At 42.7% G+C, this 20,237-nt stretch overlaps 2 protein-coding genes across 3 annotated transcripts; both read right to left on the bottom strand.

Moving 5' to 3' along the window:
- Positions 1-1,204: 1,204 nt before the first annotated feature.
- atf4b (activating transcription factor 4b) lies at positions 1,205-5,087 on the bottom strand. The gene is made up of 3 exons (XM_056579401.1): positions 4,874-5,087; positions 3,691-4,155; positions 1,205-3,450 (listed from the first exon to the last, which is right to left on the bottom strand). The coding sequence occupies exons 2-3, from the start codon at positions 4,052-4,054 to the stop codon at positions 2,450-2,452; spliced, it is 1,365 nt and encodes a 454-aa protein (XP_056435376.1). The 5' UTR covers positions 4,055-4,155; positions 4,874-5,087; the 3' UTR covers positions 1,205-2,449.
- A 331-nt stretch (positions 5,088-5,418) lies between these two features.
- LOC130373108 (uncharacterized) lies at positions 5,419-13,332 on the bottom strand. Of its 2 annotated transcripts, none has more exons than XM_056579384.1 (9): positions 11,085-13,332; positions 10,717-10,806; positions 10,318-10,383; positions 9,198-9,392; positions 8,240-8,386; positions 7,578-7,826; positions 7,406-7,445; positions 7,132-7,186; positions 5,419-6,750 (listed from the first exon to the last, which is right to left on the bottom strand). In XM_056579384.1, the coding sequence occupies exons 1-9, from the start codon at positions 11,085-11,087 to the stop codon at positions 6,012-6,014; spliced, it is 1,584 nt and encodes a 527-aa protein (XP_056435359.1). In that variant the 5' UTR covers positions 11,088-13,332; the 3' UTR covers positions 5,419-6,011. The 2 variants fall into 2 exon arrangements, with proteins under 2 accessions (XP_056435359.1, XP_056435367.1); XM_056579392.1 differs by having other exon boundaries at positions 10,717-10,803.
- Between the last annotated feature and the right edge of the window lie 6,905 nt (positions 13,333-20,237).

Genomic DNA, 20,237 nt, shown 5'->3' with positions numbered 1-20,237 from the left:
GAGGTTTCCTAGGCACAGTCCTGAGGTTGGTTCCGATCCATATGAGGATTCACTAGTGTACCTGGAGCTCCTGGGCCAGCCGCCAGGGAAAATAGTCTTGCATCTTTAGGGACCACTTTGGATGCTCACCGATTCTGTGTGCATTGTAATTAAATCAAGAAATGCCTTCCTCAGCAGTCAGCATCTCCCTCTCTCTCTCCCTCTCTCTCTCTCTCTCTCTCTCTCTCTCTCTCTCTCTCTCTCTCTCTCCTCTCTCTCTCTCTCTCTCTCTCTCTCTCTCTCTCTCTCTCTCTCTCTCTCCCTCTCTCTCTCTCTCTCTCTCTCTCTCTCTCTCTCTCTCTCTCTCTCTCTCTCTCTCTCTCTCTCTCTCTCTCTCTCTCTCTCTCTCTCTCTCTGATATACACTCTTATATCTCTCTTATATATCCCTCTCGCTCATATACCCTATAGCTTGTGTGGGACATACTCACAATGTCAAAGAAATCTTGTCAGCATGAAAATAATTGCACACAGGGCTATAAAAACACCATCTTATTTATCTCTTTTTAAACTCAATAAGTTTTGAATAGGGTGTTGTTGTGGGTCCTTGCATAATGATCATTTGACTAAGCAGTTGCTTACGTCACCAACCACGGGTCCAGCCGTTTCCCATAAACATTCAGACTGCAAACATGGTTTGCAGCCATGGTTTGAAGCCCATAAATACTGCTACAGTCCCCTTAACTAAACATGTACTCTGCATAGTTCTGGGAAAAGAGCTAATTCAAAATGTTTCATCGGAAAACATCATGTAGCTAGGCTTGCGTTTTCCTGTGCGGGTTTTTGACTTCCAGACGAAAGGTTTTTTGTTTAAACCCTGAGGTCCTCAGTCTTTCTGAGGGCATCCTTGAGCAAGATGCTGTAAGTTGCTTTGGATATAGTGTCTGTTCAGGGTGCTTTATTCTTTCCATGTACTTTCTCATAACATTGTTGTTTGTTGTTTCCTGTTGTGATCACATGTCCTTCATCCTCCACTAACCAGGAGTGAGTCGTCTTTTCAACTTAACCCTTCCCTCAACCTCAGCTTATCTTGTTTATTAGAACGTGTCTTCTTTGTTGCTCCTTGCTACCAAAAACAAATATAAAAGCTGCTCTTCAGAAGGCTGTTTGCTTTGCTCAATGTACATTTATGCACAGCAATCAATCATCCATTGATGGCATAACTTTTGCTGAACATTGGCTATTGACCATTCTCGTCCAAACATAAATAATATGTATACCATCTTGTTGGGTTGTGGACTGAAGAACTTTGAAAGCTATGGCAAAACGTTGAACAAAAAAGCATACTTGACCGTTCAAACGCACGTAGTAACTGCTGCTTTGTCCTAATCATTTATCGTAGCATCTAGAATGCAATTCAACTGAACTCATGTCTCCCCTGGAAATGGTCATTCTATTCATTCTTCAAAGGTAGTTTCATGCCTTATCTTGTGTAACCATCGTTTCCGAAGCACCGGGTGTATTCAGACATAACTTGCATAACTTCAGCCTTTCCTCCGGCTCATGAGGCTATAAATCATTGGAATTGTAAACACAGTGAAGTGATTACATTCAACTGAAAATACATCAAATGTGGTCTTCGAATAGGTTCAGCAAAAGGTGAGGGTGATAAATCCATGGTAACCATGACTCATGAAAAAGTTGCAATTTTCAGCGACTAATTTACTTAGAGAAAAAACAGAATGTAACCCTTGCATGTTTATGCCCTGAAATTATGTTCGGTTAATTGTGCTCATTTATGATGGACATATGACACCAAACAAAATCAAAGTGGGTTATAATCTCTTTATTGAGACATTAGACATGTTTATTCTAATTTCAACTTAATATCATTACACATTAGTCAGGTCCAGAGAAACACACAATGAGCAACAAATGCATAAGATACTGGATAGGCAATACAGCGTCACTAACAACTACTCTTCATATTTAGGCAGAAGTTACTAAAAACAAAGTTAAGAAATATAATTACACTGAAAACAAAAAGGAGACACATCAGGATAACAACTGGATTGTGGGTACCTCAGACATAGTAGGTGTGAGTTTTACAACTCAATACTAGCATTCGATTTAAAAAGTCTTGATTTCCAATACTTATATATACACATACTTATGTATACAATACTATACTCAAAACTATGAAGAGAAATGGCAAGTATTCAGATCAGCTTTAGATGCATAGTTGCATTTGCTTGTCTTATGGGCCAAATATCAACATGTGTGAATTTAAAACGTAGATATGACAAAGAAAGTCATCTTGTTATAGAGTTTCGTTGTCGAGTTCAATACAGGCCCTGGTTCCGTGGAAATACTGAAACCTACAGCCCGAGACCTAGCACCCAGCGCTTAACACATACACCCGCCTTCCTCCCATCTCATCTTGCAGTCCTGTCACTTCCACTTTCCACCCACTAGAGGTCGCCACCGAGACCCTTCCGGAGCCTGGCCGTGCGGACCTCCTCCATCAGCTCTTTGAGGTACTGGATCTCGCGGGCCATGGAGTCAGCCTTCTCGTTCAGCTCGATGTTCTTCCTCTCTAGGTTTGAGTACACAGAGCTCAGTGACTCTTGCTCCACACGCTTCTTTTGGCGGTAGCGCGTGGCGGCTGTCTTGTTCTGCTCCATCTTCTTCAGTTTCTTGTCCTTGGGAGCCTTTGACGACCTACTGCTGCTGCTGCAACTACTACTGCTACTACTACTACCACCACCACCCGCTTCCCCTGTCGATCCCCTGGTGGAGCGCACCTTGCCAGCTCCGCTGGTGCTGGGAGATTGGAGGCTGGGGTCGGGGTAGGGTCTGCTCCGGGAGGACCGGGACGATGTGGGGGAGGCCCGCGGGGAGGACTGGTCCACCGCTGGCATGTTGGTCACGGTGGTGGTAACTTGGTCTTTTGGGGTCAAGAGGACGACGATGCGGGTGGGGGAGAGGGAGAGGATGATCCTGGGGACCGGGGGCACGACGGCGGTGGGCACCGCCACCAGTGCTGGCTTTGCCTCGCAGTCCACCACGTCCACCTCGGAACCCAGGTCCAGGGTGTAGGCGGGGGAGGGCGCGGGGGAGTCGGGCTCCGACTTGATCTCTAGCTCCTCCTGGGGTTCGGGGACGCATGGTAGCGGGGAGGCGGCTTCCCAAAGGTCAACTTCCAACCCGGGCTCTGAAGAAGGTGACAACACAAAGTCGGTGGGGGTAGACACGGCGATCACAGCGGGGGAAGGGGGGCTGAGGGGGGCAGGTGGAGGGGGCGGCTGGGGGAGGGCGTCGAGCACAGTCGGACTGTCGAGGGAGGCAAGGAGGCTTTCTGGTGAGCTAGGGACGTCGTCATCGGCGCTGCACGAGCCAATCAGAGAGTCCAGGTCGAACTCGCTCAGGTCCATCCTCTCCGTCATCCAGTCAAGGTCGCAGAACGCATCGCCTACAGGGGAACGTGGAAGTGTTAAAACATTAACTGGACAATTCAAGGCATCATTGGTACGACGTCTCACATTCCGATAATCTCGATAATCAAATAAAGTGAGAGTCATTCAGTTTACAGCTGGTATGTCGTTAATGCCTAATTCAAATTGTGTAATAGATCATGAGACACTTTCAGCCCTTCTTGCGGTAGAAGATAAATTGGGGTGGTTCCCTGCTCAAGAGAAGTGAGGGTCTTTACCTTTGCCACTGGCCACCTCCGTTCCAACGCGGCCCAGACTTGGGGACGGGGCTAACCAGGGGAGGGAGAGGACGTCCGGCCCAAGACCGGCCTTGTCCCCGTGGGGCAGCAGGTGGGGCGGCGAGGCGGGGGGGGAGTAGAAGGCAGGAGGGGAGGCAGAAGAGGAGGTGGAGGGGGAGGAAAATGAAGAGGGCAACGATGACGCGAAGAAGGACAGAGGGCCCTCTGGTCCGTTCGGCTCCTCTGCTGGGTCACACTGGGGGTTCAGGAACCCGGTTGGGTCAGCCGTGGGAAAGGAAGGCCCCCAGAGAAGGGCCTCCATGTCTCCCAGGCCAAACTGTGAGTCTGTCATCATCATGGTCATAATGGCTGTTGTTGGTGACGAACGGCGTACGAGGCGATTTGTATGGGCCGGAGTCTTTTTTGCTGTCGACTGCAGCAGATCGGAGGGATTCCACAAAGGACCTAAAAAAGAAAAAAAAGATAAGCGAGACATGAGGTTAAGAATTTTAAAACATTTATTTATATTCATTTCAGTGTAAACACAAATAAAACTTATGTGAGATATTGTCATTACTTCATTTGCCACGGTGCCAAGGAACAAATGTAAGAAATCTTGGTATGCTTGAAACTTCACTGGGTGGGATTGAGGGCTCATGCTCGGAACAATTAGGTTAAACTCCGCCTCGACTCTTATGACTCTGACGTCAATCAGGGTGTCAGCTTCAACATGGCCGTTCAGCTGCACAATGGCAAGCCAAAAGAACAGCTCAAGCAGCCACACACCGTTTGGCTCAAGCCGCCATTTTGGCCAAAAAGGAGGAAACGACTTATTTTCTAAACGCCACTTTCGGAGCAAGCCCATCTCGTTAACTTATATAATATTAATAGAAATTAAATACAGTAGTTTATTTCTGGTGATTTATTCCGAGAAACGTGGATAACATTTAGAGTATAGAGAATGTATGGAAGGATGTAGGCCTCATATCGCAGCTCCAACATTGAACAATGAATGTTGGGCAGGTTACTCCAAAATATTAAAATCGGACGGTTCAATATTTTACAAACTGATTGTGGGTTACGAAATATTCATATTTCGTAGTTACAATGTATAAACTGGTAAGCGAGCGGCATTAGAAGGCCTGTAAGCAGATCATAGAAAAACGAAGAAAATTATACTCACGTCATGTTGATTAATTAAAATTGGCTCAGTGCACTGGTTGGATGCACTGTTTGTTGGCGGCTGCTTGATCGCTGCTCTACACGGCCATTTCGCCAAAAATGCGTTGGTTCTGGTGGCTAATATGTAATTTTGAGGACCGCAGCGGAGAAAATGGCGATACGCGGATGCGGCGACGGATATAGCAGCTGAAGGTATTCTTCCGCTGAACTAAGTTATATCAATGCGCGGTCCGGTCACTATGCATTCCAGGGATCAAATTTTTAGATACAAAGTAGAACTCCCAATTCATTGTGGATATAAACAAAATTATACAAAAACACTGGTATGACCATTTTAAGTCGAATCGGAAGGAGTTAAAATATATATGTAATCCGATATGAATGTTTATTGTATTATAAATTGTGGTATAAAACGAGTGTCAGAACAGACTTGGAATCGAGGCTAAATAATGAGTACCTTTACGTATGGTACTTTTTGATAAAGATTAAACAGATACACATTATTTCACAAATTTAAAGTGGAATTTAGTCCTGCTTACAGTGTGTGTGTGTGTGTGTGTGTGTGTGTGTGTGTGTGTGTGTGTGTGTGTGTGTGTGTGTGTGTGTGTGTGTGTGTGTGTGTGTGTGTGTGTTTGTGTGTGTGTTTAGGGAAACCTCCCTAAAAAAAGTCTCAAAACATACATTACTGGAATTAATTAGCCTACTTACATTGTCGCTCATATTACAATGTATGACATTTAAGTTTCTGCCATTTATTTCAAAATAATGTGGCAGTCACAATGCATGAAATAATACAGACATGGTCAGTTGTTGCTCCGATGGGTAGGATATATGACTTAATAATTAAAAAAAGATGAACATGATAAATAAACATGATACACAAATAATGCAAATAATGATACACAGAAAATGTGTCCATACACATAAGAGTAGTAGACAGATATAAATTAGTTTAACTGCTAGACGGTGTGCTTTTGGTATCTCAGCAGCATCTCTAAAGTTTTTCCCGAGAAACATGCTGCTTATGCCATGATGTTACAAAGCACATGTCATCTCAAGCTGGTTCTGCGGACGTGACGATGGGCTCAGTTGATCCATGATTCTAGTATGGATGATCGAATGGACGGAAGCCAGGCGTACTAACCACTAATCTTTTCCCACATTAGATACAGTTCATCAAGCACTTCCTGCAGATTCTCTGCCAAATGTCGAACTCTGCTTGCAAACTTCATCTCATTTGACTTTTTCAACTTCTGACCATTCTTCTCGGTGAAATACAAATCCAACTCTCCGGAAAAGGCCTGGAGCAGATTTACAGACGAAATCCGACCTTTGGACGCGGTGGACATCCCTGACGCACTCAACATGTCATTCTCAAGCATAAACTGAGATAGTTCGGCAATCCTCAGTGCCTCTGGCCGGACATCCGGTCCCCAGAGCACTTTGCACTCATCCCTCCTCAGCTTGTCCATCCAGTCGTGGATGAACAGCGAGCAGCGTTCCATGTCAACAACGTCGTTCGTGTAGTCGTGCACGACGCCCTCGAACCTCGTTCTTCCTGCCGCTTTCTTCTCGTCGGCGATGGCGGCGCGGGCCCCGATCCCGCTGGCCGTCGCCACCATGCCCGCGCCAATCGCCGTGACGACCAGGGAAATGCCCATGGTGGCGGGAGCGAGGGCCACGCCCACCACGGCCACCACCCCTCCCACGGCGCTAGTGGTGCTCCCGGCGATGCCCATGGCCTTGTTCTTCTTCTGCTTCTTGTCAAGGCGGTCGCAGAAGGCGGTGAGCTCTGAGACGCGTTTTTGGAGGGAGTCCAGGAGGGACTTGAAGTGTTTGAGGGCCCTCGTCACTGCCATGGCCTTTTGGATGACAGCTCTGGTGAGGAGGAGGAGGAAAACGTCATGATATTCTGAATCGTTTATGAGTTCTGCTCATTCACCTACATTTCCTGATGGATGCATTTGTAAGTCGTGCAGGCTTTACTCTCCCCCCTGAAAAGCAGGCAGAGTAAACCCTCTCTACTCTCTCCCTTTTGACAATGGGATCAAGTAGAGGGGTTACCTAAACTATGCTTATAATAGGACGTTTAAGCATGTTTGTCCATTTGCTTGTAGCTTGTGCTAGCGTGCTAATTCAGCAACATATTACTGAAAGGGGTCAACTGATCCAGCAGTTATGTTGTACAATAAACTAGGACATGGCTGCTTGCATGATGCCTTTTTAGCATGCTGAATACATTTTGTTGAGTGAAGTTACCTGGTTTGGTCACCTCTACCAACGCCATAGAGACCAAGAGACATGTTATCACAGACTGCAGAAATACAAACAGAAAAAACATTATTGAACATCATTCTGAGAGAAAAAAAAGGCAAAGACAATTTGCCTTTTAATTATTAAAAGGGAAATTCTGTTGATGAGAATGCATTTTTATACCTAAAACCATCAGAGGTAGTGTTATTTGTTTTTAGTACAACAGCAATGGTTTGTCCTTATTGGCTATTTTCACCACAATATGCGTTTCAATTCTCACCATCGACATTCTTCCAGTCTTCTAAAAGATCGTCTAAGTACTGTTGGGGGAAACAAGTATAAAAATTGAAAATGAGATTAACAGACAGAACATCTCAATAGATAGCTGGTGCTCTTTGTGCGCAACACAATGCAAGGTGTGGTGACAGTGGGGCAAGTAGCGTTTCTCTCACTGTGTAGCGCCTGTTCCTGTCGGGCAGGAGTTGAAGGTAAACGGGTTCCTCTACCTCCTCGTAGACAGGTTCCTCGCCGTAGCCTGAGGAGGAGTACAGGGAGGAGTAGGAGCAGGAGGACGGACAAAGAGATGAGGAGACGTAGGAGGAGCTTGGGGAGGAGTTCAGTGATGGCCTCTTGACCGTCGGAGGAGGACGAGGAGGGGCAGTTCGTCGAGGACCTCCTGTTGTGATGTCTGGCCGTGGCCACTAGACAAACAACAATAATAAACGTTACCCTTATTGTAACTGTAGCCAAAGCAGCTTATTGAGCAGGTAGGGATGGAGGGCATCTTGCTCCTAGGCTAGGCTATGGACAGGTAACTTAACACACACACACACACTCTCTCTCTCTCTCTCTCTCTCTCTCTCTCTCTCCTCTCTCTCTCTCTCTCATCCTCTCTCCTCTCTCCTCTCTCCTCTCTCTCGTCTCATATCTCTCTCTCTCTCTCTCTCTCTCTCTCTCTCTCTCTCAGCAGCGCATTAACTGACTTAAACACCTCATGGTTAAGCTTTGATTTACCAATAAACCCTTTCAATGATATTCTGTGTGGGATTCCCCTTATGGGTTTGCGACAAACCGAGGCCAGGTTGTAACAAGACAAAGTAAAAATCTGTATCACCTCATTGGCCAGAAGATCTTTCGGAGTGTACGCCTGGGGGCGAAATAAGGAAGAGCCAGCAGCAAGATTGGGCAAACTGGCGTACGTATAGGTCTTGGGAGGAGGAGGAGGAGGGACCTTCCTCTCTTCATACACAGGGGCAGGGTTCTGGAATAGAAGGAAGATGCAACAGACAGTTCAGGGGGGTTAAATCCGGGGGTTAAATAATATATACTGTAGATCTGTTAAATCCTTACAGTGAAAGCATTACATTTTCTCCTTTGTATTGTTTGACAATAATTTGAACAACCAAGCAAGATCATTGACAAAAACAGATTTGAAGTTAGTCCATGTATAACTAATGATAGTTTTCCTAAATCTAATATGAATTGAGAAAGAGAATTATGCTTTTGCGAATTCTGTTGCAATGGACGTTTTTCGACAATTTAAATGGAAAATACAAATGTTTCAAAACTTTGTTTCCAGTTATCTACACAAATCAAATCTAAACCTGCTCACTCGCTTGTTCCTGTAAGTACACAATGCCATGCAGGGGAAACCCTGCTTCCTCTGACGTACTTTACAGGACAGGAAGTAATGCTACTATTTCTACCACTACTTGTATCCTGTAAGGACTACACTAAAATTATTATCTGTATAATACCAGGTATTCTAATAACAGTAAAAATTATATAGCAATAATAAGACATGTTGTAATCATGTTAATGCAACAATAAAAGGAACTACTTATATTACTATCCTACTAAATAAAAGGGTCCTTAGCCAAAACAAAATTTATTTAGAGGTAATTGATCTAGTCTTGAACCTACATTTCTTAACATGCACACAGAGCCCATTCCATAAACAACATTGACTTAATTTTACATTTTCAAAGAGAAATGTCAAACCAAGTCTTATGCAATATGAGGATGAGCTATTTTCTTGTTGGTCAGGTGAGGGGAAAAAGGGGAGGTGTTACCTGGAGACCAGGTGCTGATGTCTGGTGAGGAAGTCTCCTCACATTTAGCGGCTTTGAAGGTGGAGGGGGCGGGAGCCTTGGTCGTGGCCTCGGGGAAGGAGGAGGGGGGAGATGGAGCCGTGGTCTCGGCCTTGGGGAAGGAGGAGGGGGGAGAGGAGGAGGGGGAGGAAGAGGCACTCTGTCGACATTTTCTTCCTGGAAACCAATGACAATAAAGTAAAGGGTTCAAGAGATGACGCTAGTATGGTGACTATAGACAATGAAAGTCAATCACGTTAATGTTTGATTTATTAATTTACATAAATGTATGTTTTTAACCAAAGCAACATACATGATATTTATGGTTTGGGCATCTTGCTTAAGGATGCCTACAGGTAGAAGTCAACCGATCAGATAGACACAGTCTATCCCAGGGGTCAGCAACCTTTTCAACATGCAGTGCCAGTTTGACATTTTCTCGTTAATGAGTGTGCCTTAAGCAACAATATATTAAAAATTAAGCTGAATTATTGACAGCGACCAAAAACATTTCCAGAAGACCTGGAATTGTACTATTTCCACATAGTCCACAATCATGCATCAACATTTTTAATGTTTTTTGGTTGTTATATTTGCAACATTGGCTAACAAATTATAATTGCATATGTGCCATCTTAAAACACCATTTTCAGAAACTCATTCAAAAACATATTTGCACTGTGAGAAATGTAAAAAACGAGAATATATGAGAATGTTGGAACCATCCACATATCAATATCTTTAAGACATGTACAGCTTTGAAAAACCATGTGAAGGCGATGCATACAGGCCACTTCTCTTTTACTCAACATAGGCTTAAAAACTATTAATTGATCATATTTCAGAACACTGCTTCCTGTAACTAATTTAATTTAATTTAAAAATATTTTGCACTGGGAGGAAATGCCCAAAACAGAATAAAGTGCAAAAGAAAATCGGTAGTAATGATTATTATTATTATTTTTAAGTGTGCCAATGATTATGCTGCCCCGTGCCAGTGGTGGCACGTGTGCCTAGGGTTGCCGACCCCTGGTCTATCCGATCGATGACTCTGTGTCTATCGATCAGAAGTGTCTTCCGGTCTGAAGTAAAACAGCCTTACCACTTCTCTACGCCATTGTGCCCTCCTTTTCAATTCTCTCAAAACATCACTGTGGCAGCTCACAATCTGTTAGGATGAATGCAAAGAGCAGTGGGAGGATTAAAACATGACTGAGGTGAACTGCTCTTCCAACAACCCCACCATGCGTCTTTTGTCTGGAGGAGCCCGGTAGGTAGCTCGAGACAAAGGGGGATGAGGTTGGAAGACCGGTTTATTTTGAACATTTGCAGACAATGAAGAACTGGTGCTCCATGTTGCCATCCATGAAACTCCCGGAGTGTGTGCGGTGATGCGGCTCACCTGGGTTTAATTAATCAGATAAACATTAAGAAAAAACCCAACCACCAAGTTCTGATTGTATAAACTATAGATCCCAACAGACAATAAAAGCCCTCTTACGTGACCGGAGTCTAAGTCCTCGTAGACGTGTTTGGCGGGGGGGAAAGGCTGGTCATTCGGGTCGATGGGGATGGCTGGCTTGGCTTGCTGCTGAGTACACATTACACCCAAACACAATGAATATTTACTATTTGCTATTTTCATAATTTACTAGATGATTTAATCCAAAGCAGATAGCAGTTATTTGCTGTTATTGATCTAATTACAGAGCAGTGGTTGCGGCAAGTTGCTGAATGATGCCTATTAAGACACTTCAGAAATGGGGGATCGAACCAAGAACCAAGAAATACAAATAATTATTTAATGCTGTTTTCAGTTTGTTAGTGATTTCTTTTGTTCATTTGTAAGTATTGTTTGCTGTCTCTTACCATTGCAGGCCTGCACTGTCCGATTGTTGTTCTATTCCCCCAGTTTTCAACATTAAAACATATTTAAAAAAAATTATAATAAAAACAATAGGTTGTCTCGAAACATAGTTGCTTGACACCCAATGAATCGCCAATGATGTTCCTCTGTGGACGTCTTTCTAAAAATGGATTTGTCTCTCAGTTATTCTAGCCGCCTGTTAATTAAAAATGAAGCCAGGGTGGATTCCTGCTCTATCTTGATCCATGTGTGTTTCGATAATGGACAACAATACACATGGGAACACGCCCACATCAGGGCCCTCCCACACACACGACACATTTCTTGATTGTTCTATTTTCAGATTGACCTTTTCTGCTTAAAAGATAAACCATTGCTGTTGTACTAAAAACGAATAACACTACCTCTGATGGTTTTATGTATAAAAATGCATTCCCATCAACATCATCTTTATGTTGAATTCCTAAAGCAGCATATCATTCAAACCCATGAGAGACAAATGATGAATGACTGTTGTCAACATGTCTTTTGTTTAGTCTTTGCTGTTGGTTACGTTGAGGTTATATGAATGGTTCAAGCTTGTTGAACAGGTCTCAACGGATCCTGCTGTAGACTGTGGTGCACTGAAACACGTATGTAGACACGTTTGTATGCATAAGGTATCAAACACACACTATGTCCCTAAATTACTATAAAGAGAACCATCCAGTAGACCGCTGCATATCGCCCATCCATCATGAAACATCAAATCCATTAGAGTGCCTCAATGAACGACTGTATATCTATTATTTCATCATTTGACAGACATTTCTGTCCACAGTGATTTGCAATCTATTTGAGATACTGTACATGCCATTAAGGAGCCGGTATGGATTTAGGCACATAAAACATTGTATTATTGTGTTTCTGGGTTGCAAAGATACATTTCAAAGTAGTTTCTAGGTCATTCTGTTTTGACTATAATCTACAATCATAATCTGAAATTCGAGAAAAGGGAATATGACCGAATATGGTTCGAGAAAAGGGAAGATGAGTATCATTCTTTCCACCCTATAATGTGAGGTATAATTTGCATGAATTAATATCTTTCCTAAAATGTTGAATGATACAAATCTAAGCTCTTCTATGGTACTTCTAGTAACAAATTTAAGTAATGACATTCTCTATAGCTCTGCCAAATTAAAATTTCTGACCCTGGATAGATAATGACCCCCTATCCAATATCCCAGGAATAGTATAGTTTACGCAATGATACCTAAAAATAACTATGCTGAGGAACAGTTACGTCTGCGGGTACGTCTGTTGTGAAAAGACCTTGTAGGCTTATATATCACATGTAGCAGTGCGAGTGCGATGCCTGTTCAAACAGTGCCCATTCAGAATAGGCTGATTGTCGAGAAAATTGAAGGACAATCTTACAGACACTCGTCTACTTATTGGTTGATAGCATTTTAAACGTAAAACTAGAGTGAATTGATAAGATCTAGAGAACGATAGTAGCCGAAATTATTAGTCTCAATATTGGTAATCAGTTAGTTAATTTTTTCAATCATTGAAAGATTTGCTAATGGTTGTAGGATTTAATTCATTTAGATTTATTAATTGTCTTATTCATTAAGTACCTAATCTAAGTTTATTTTTCTGGATTCATATTATTGTTAGGTTAAAGTGTGTTTTTGTGTATATTCTATAGTCAACTCTAAATCTAATCTACTTGTTGTTTGTGAACACTGAATGTATGAATTACCAGGAATTGATAATAGGTGGCAGTGTTGTAACAGATTGTGTCTCAACTGAGTAAACACATTTGTACAGATTCCCCCTGGGGTCACATGGTAAAAAAAATACCTTCATGTGTAAATCTGTGAGCACAGATTTGTAAACCGTTCCCTAGGATTCTGAAACCGTGCGCACCATTTACCCAAGCCTTGCGCACGGATTTGGTTTGTTCTACGCAGCTTGGATTCCCCATGAGTATTGTTACGGCTGGTCCTACACAGGACTAGTGTGTATAAGATATATTCAAGATGAGGCAAACAGTGTTTCAGTCAGAGATTGGAATATCATCATGTGAAAAGACAAACCCTACATTCAGTCATTCATCCTGTATAGATGATAAACCATATATTCAGTCATGCATACTGTATAGATAAACCCTATATTCACCCATTCATACTGTATAGATGATAAAGCCTACATTCAGTCATTCATATTGTATAGATAATCAAAACTATATTCAGTCATTCATACTGTATAGATGATAAACCCTACATTCAGTCAGTCATAGTATGACTGACTGAATGTAGGGTTTATCATCTATACAGTATGACTGTGTATCTGTATAGATGATAAACCCTATATTCAGTCATTCATACTGTATAGATGCCATTCTTGCCATTCTGAATATGATAGGCGTTCACCATCACAATGCTCATGGGGAATCCGTGCGCACGGATTGGAAAAACAGTGCGCACGGTTTCGGATTCCGAGGGAATGGTTTACACATCAAGGTCTATTTTTCTACCATGTGACCCCAGAGGGGCATTTGCCCGGTCGACTGGTTAGTTATTTCTTTGTGTACGTATGATTATCAATGTTACAGTTATCTGTTTGTGCGCGTTTGTGTGTGTGCTCTCACGTGTCTTCAGACAGACACAAAGATGGAAGGAAGGAGGTCACCTCTCCCTTTCTGTTTACTCTTGAAACCCTCGATGATTGAACATTTAAGAAATAAATCTAACATCCAAGTTGAATCCGACTTCCCCTCAGTCCATCTCCCTGCTGCCCCGATTATGAAGTCAGAAGCTGGAGGTTAAAACAACAGGAGCCATACAGAGGAGAAAAAGCTTTCATCAGTACAATCATGTGTTTTGTCCAAGGTTAACATTACAGTATGCGTCGAGGGAAGAAATCGAAAAACGCTTTAAACTCTTGGAGGAAGAGTTCCTGTGGGAGTCTTTGGTTATCGCGCCTTGTGGCCATTTTGATTACATAATCTGGAAACACAAGGGTCCCATGATAGCGTGCACTGGGAGACTAAGGATAGAAAAGAGAAGATAATAATCAACTGTGTTTTGTTGTTACCATGTAGCCATCCAGCAGACTGACTTATGCAAAGCGACTTACAGCGAAGATAGTGGGGTTCAGACCTTTTTGCTGGCAGTTGAACACCCTAACCACTAGTACACTATTCTGATCCATTCAATCATGGGACTTTCATATCCAGAAGGATAGAAGAGGATTGGAGGACAAATGGATATATGGCTATAGTGATGGATGAATAGAATAGAACAGAGCTAGATTTATCATTAGGTTAAGATTTGCTGTGTACAACAACAAATGTGAATACAAACAATACAAAGCATGTGAGCAAATCATTTGTAGTTGGACATAAAGACGGACGGACAAAAGACAACCTTCAGAAGTTTGAAGAGAGCCTTTGCTTTGCCTGTAAATGAACCGAGTGCCCTCAGAACGGTCACAAATTGTCGAGATAATTCAAAAATCCATCACAAACCTAAACAGAGTGCCGCATAGTTTACACAGGACTGTCTTCCACCGTTTATCCGGTCCGTCTGTATGAAAAGGGTTTCAAGTCAATAAAACACATTAGCGCTGCTCGGCACTTTCAAAGTTGTACTACTTATAAATAAAAGGCTTATAAGTTGTCTGTCCATCACTCCGTCAGTTTGTGTCTGTCTGTCGGTCTGTCTGCATCTCTGTCTGTTTGAGTTTATGTCTGACTATCTATGCTGGGTAAAATTGGACTACTTCACTTACCAGATGATTTGACATTGTCTGAAGTGATTGCGTTTTAAGGGCGAATATTGATATTGATTTGATAAAACATTGTGTGAATGTTTATCTGCTGGAGTTATTGATTTGGTTGATGTTTGTTGGTGTTCCAGTTGCATGTTTCCCTCTTGGGTGTGTCTAGATGTGGTCTTTATCCTGGTCGAATAAAGCTAAAAAAATAATATATTTCAGAATACACTTTCGCTCAACAGGTGTTGTGGCTGCTTTGGTATTGGTCACCAACCAATTTTTGATTTGAAACCAGAAGCAGAAGTACCTCTACTTCCTCTGCCTTGAGTGTAATGCTGAGTACATCTAGTGAACATATGCAGAACAATTGTTATCTTTTTTTTTTTTTTGCTAAATGATCTGGCAATATTACAATTAATTCGCCAATAGTTCATGGTCAGAAAGAAACTCTGTCCAGTATTCCAGCAAACCAATTTAAATTCTACAAACTTTGAGTGCAATTCTTTCTATTCTTCACATGAAACACCCACACATATTCAATGGCTCAGAACTTTATCCAAGGTAGGCTCTAAGTCACACACACACACACACACACACACACACACACACACACACACACACACACACACACACACACACACACACACACACACACACACACACACACACACACACACACACACACACACACACACACTCCTGGGAGGCTGGGAGTCCATCTAAATAAGCAATGGAAGCATATATCAAAGAAATAAATTAAAATAAAAAATCTCTTAAAGTTACATTTGGATTGAGTTGGAAGAGGAATTTGTCAAGGTTGTCAGGGGGAGGTTTGGAGGACTTTAGTCACACATCGTAAGTCACACACAGACACACATTGAAATAAACAGACATACACTTTTATGCAAAAAACACACACACATATATACACACACACACACACACGCACACACACACACACACACACACACGTATCCAGACACCCAGATATGCAAACACATAAAAACAGAACTACACAAAACCATAGTTGGACAAACATAGATGTAGACTTTGAGATGAACACACATGCAGCATATTGATGCTCAAAGAAGTGCACAAGGACGCTCACACACATTTCCAAGGGGAACCTTTGGGAATACAGGAGAGAATACAATACTTTGAGAATAGTGCAGGCATGAGAAGTAGAAAAGAGATTCCTGTTAATAAATATAGTGGTGGACTGAGCCTGCGCCTGAATACTTATCAGCAAGGTGCACGTTTCAGTGTGAGGAGTACAGAGTTTCCCTGACACATAGCGGGTAGGAGGGGGGGGCAACACCCACCCTACCGGTCTGTCAATTAAGATTAACGCTATCCTATGCCCGAGTTATAGTTCCCCTGAGATACATAGACTCTCACAACGAACCAAACCACTCCTCGTAAGAACCTTAACTCATGAGAGTGTCATAAGTATCTCCGAAACTAAACTCAAAATAATCTAACAGTGACCCATAAGAGTCCCAACTCATAATATTGTAACTCATTAGATCTCTTAAGAAGATCTAATGAGTACAAAAAGGTCAGGTAAAGGAAAAATGAATCTCATACACATGCACACATACCCAGTCAACGAACATATGCAAATGTCATGCAAATTAGCAGTGCCTCTATACGACCGTGGCCATCTACCACCAGCTCCCGTGGAGCCACCTCGGTCACAATTACACACAGGCCCCACCAAGGATCTCCGCAGGAGGGAGAGCCTTCGCCTATCGAGCGTCCTACCTATGGAATAGTCTGCCACCTGGAAGCTGACTGTCGAGCTATTCAAAGCAAAGCTAAAAACGTACCTCTACAGCCTTTCGTTTTGAACACAGGGGTGCGAAAACGATGCTGAAGCGATGTGAAGATCGATGCGTGTTCGTGCAGTTAGTAAATTAGCAGCAGTCTACATTTCCATAATGCACTTTTTCCCCTTCTAATTCATTATTCTGTCTGTTCTAGCGTGTTGTGATGACTGGATGCCTGGACTCTCCTTATGGTTAACCAGCCAGCCCCCCATCATCGATTGAATATGTTTTGCCTGTATGTATGTATACTTTATGTAACTGATGGCCCCCATTGCACTCCTTACCATCCCTGGAAGGAGATATCCCCCACTCTGCGTCCCTTCCTCAAGATTTCTTCCTTGCTGAGATTTATCTTGTCCTTTTGGGGGCTTGGCTCAGGGGGTGTCATAAATATTTGGCCTATTAAGTCCTTTGAGAATGTAGCGGTGATTAAGGGTTATGCAAATAACATTTTATTAAATTGACCTGGGGCTGCAGTCCAGCGGTCAGTCCGGCGGCAGTCTTATTTTAATTGAACAACAATTCTAAATAAGGTAAAATGCAGGTTAAGCTCAGGTATGAAGTTGCAGATGTGATGTTCACATGACGTTTGTTATCTGGCACCAGGATGTACTGTTCTCCTTGAGGTCACACATCATTGTAAACAGATCTGCCGCTGAAAGGCGGTTGCCGCGTGCGAGCAAACCCCTCTCGTTGTACAAGCCTTTTGTTCCCAGCAACCCGAGCCTGCCATAGCAGGGATTAAGATAAAGAACTCGTGACCATATAGAACATATGCTGGTGCTAGCGCTAACGGCGGTTGGCCCAATCTTTGGCCCCCGGTTTACACCTATCTCTGTTTTACAATGATTTTATTTACGGTCACATAACTTTTTGGTCATTTAGCAGACACCCTTATCCAAAGCAACCTACAGTGTGAAGTGTGTTTCAATGTTCAAAAGACTGTCTCCCATGCTAATTTAGCAACGACTGTCTCTGGAGACTCCCTTCAATAAGAACCTAGTCACACCACACACATAAAAACTGAGCCATCACTGAAGCAGTCCACAACCTCTTAATTATATACTCTGGTCAAACAGCAATTACCTGTTGAATCCATGTGGTGAATGAATGAGAGGTCTTTAAATGACCCGCTAAGTGCACTCGCAAAGACTGAATGACATCCAGCAGTATACCACCCATCGGTGTCCCTGGAGTTACTGGGACTGCTAAACCAACCGGGGTCGCAGCACACATGCAAAGGGGGAACTCAGTGAACATGCGATTGCAAAGGTGTTATGATGGAAAATAAGACCGCAGGCAAAATCAAACCAATGGTGTGGACTTAGAGGATAGTGTTTCAGTCCTGCTCCTCCGGTTCGGGTCAGAAGGTCCGGCCCGGCCTCGGGTCAAATCTGCCTGCGTTTGTATCTTTCCAAGGTGATTCAATTTGTACGGCCCTTAAATCAGAGTAAGAGCCTCAAAGGGCTTCTTAGGCCCTTGTTATACAACACCCCCTCACTTGAGGTCAGGGAACACGCATACTTCTGACTTATGAAGAGGTTTTACATACAATGTCCACTAGCACCATGCATCCTGCCTGTGGTTCTCTCTCTGTACATTCTATTTCTCTCACCTCCACCCACCCTACCTGTAATACCTCCATGGCTGCTAGATCCAGAGAGCCAACAGGGGCTAAAAGGAGTGTCTTGTTCGCGAGTTGAGGGACATTAGGTTCTGGGAACAGAGTGTCACGATCACTTCATCATCTCAGCAAGACCTCAGACTCGTTGAGCCCATTCAAGCTGGTTTTCATTATTATTCTTTGATGTTCTTATTATCATTTTATATTATGAGTCAACTCTATTTATAAAATAATGAATAGATCGTACCTCTAAAAGTCTCACACCCCTTTTATATTGGATTCTTTCAAAAGATGCAGGATGTTAGTTATCAAAGCACTGAATTCCATTTGTAAAAACGCTACAAAGCCCCAGCCTGTCCTCAGCAAGGATGTTGATGGTGCAAGAGGTAGGTTATCTTACGTGAGCTTAAAGTGATAAGGTAGGTAGATATCTTTGATACGACCATAACAGGCCAATCAAGGGATGCTGATGATCAGGAACTGGTTGTAGACGAAAGAGGGGAACAAAAATTCACTAGATAAAGGAATGGCAGGACTAACGGGAAACGAGACGTTTTCAGCTGTATCATAGCAAAAAGTAACAATCTCGAGTGAGACTGAATAACTAGCAGATTTCTCGTCTCGTTCGTGTGCTCACACACACACACACACACACACACACACACACACACACACACACACACACACACACACACACACACACACACACACACACACACACACACACACACACACACACACTATTTTTTACCGAATTTTGATGCTTCATTAAAAAAAAAAGGATTTGAAATATATGCATTTTGCAAACACTTTCTGGAACATGAACAACGGAATCTCTTTGATCTGGTCCATGTAGACCGTTTGATCCATTTGATACATTTTCATTTCCTATTATCCTATTTATTCATTTGATATTCATGCATACGCCTCTGCTAAATGACTGCTTAAGAACTGTAAACGTATTTTGACTCCTTGAATAAAATGTCATCGTATCTTAACAATAAACAACCATCATATTTAGAAGTACATTCATTCATCAGTAACACGACAAAAGCAATCTTGCTTCCCATCACTGGTCAACTCTGAAATGCACGTTTCCCTTAGCGCTAGGGGACATTTGGAGGAATGGCGAGCGTCAACATAAATAGTAGATGCTTTTAGAACCACCATCGCGTGGGAAGCCCCCTCCAAGGTCATCCCCTGACCGTGCAACAGGATTTGGTAGTTAATACTAGTAGAAAAAGTTTTGTGTCTTGAAAAAGGAATTCTATGAAATCTATCATTTCAAACGCACGGACACACGTGCTTTGGATAGCCCACTGGTTTTAGTGCCTTGCTCCATTTCAGTTGACTTTAGATACAACACCACAATTCACGTGAAGGATTCATATTCTACATTCAGTGATATATTCGGCTATGAGCAAAATAGGCAATACATCAATAATTTATGCACATGCACCATTCCTGAAATTTATTAAAGAGCCCCCTGGGGTCAAATTGTAGAAAAAATATCTTCTTGTGTAAATCCGTGCGCACGGATTGATAAACCGTTCCCTCGGATTCTGAAACCATGCACACCGTTTTCCTAATCTGTGCGCATGGATTTGGTTTGTTCGACACAGCAGGGATTCCCATGAGCAATATGACGGCAAACGCCAATCTGATTCACACCGGCATCTATACATTATGAATGACTGAAGATTTAAATGTTTGTTAAAAATAAACTAATCTCCGACTGAAACACTACGTTTGCCTCATCTTGAATACATCTTATACTCATGCATGAGGCCTGTGTAGGACTAGCCGTCACAATGCTCATGTGGAATCTCTTCTGCGTAGAACGAACCAAATCTGAGGGCACTGTTTCGGAATCTGAGGGAACGGTTTACAGAACCGTGCGCACAGTGTGACCCCAGAGGGTCTTCGTTGTTTATCCT

The sequence above is a fragment of the Gadus chalcogrammus genome, chromosome 2 (genome assembly GCF_026213295.1).
Source record: "Gadus chalcogrammus isolate NIFS_2021 chromosome 2, NIFS_Gcha_1.0, whole genome shotgun sequence".
Lineage (NCBI taxonomy): Eukaryota > Metazoa > Chordata > Actinopteri > Gadiformes > Gadidae > Gadus > Gadus chalcogrammus.
Note: the sequence above shows the minus strand (reverse complement) of the source record. Positions and strands in the feature narration are given on the sequence as shown.

Coding starts and splice junctions, on each gene's coding strand:
- atf4b (XM_056579401.1), bottom strand. CDS start 4,054: ATGACCATGATGATGACAGACTCACAGTTTGGCCTGGGAGACATGGAG. Junction 3,451..3,690: donor GGAGGTGGCCAGTGGCAAAG/GTAAAGACCCTC, acceptor GTTCCCCTGTAG/GCGATGCGTTCTGCGACCTT.
- LOC130373108 (XM_056579384.1), bottom strand. Junction 10,384..10,716: donor AGGACTTAGACTCCGGTCAC/GTAAGAGGGCTT, acceptor TCATCCTAACAG/ATTGTGAGCTGCCACAGTGA. Junction 6,751..7,131: donor GGTAGAGGTGACCAAACCAG/GTAACTTCACTC, acceptor CCTCCTCACCAG/AGCTGTCATCCAAAAGGCCA.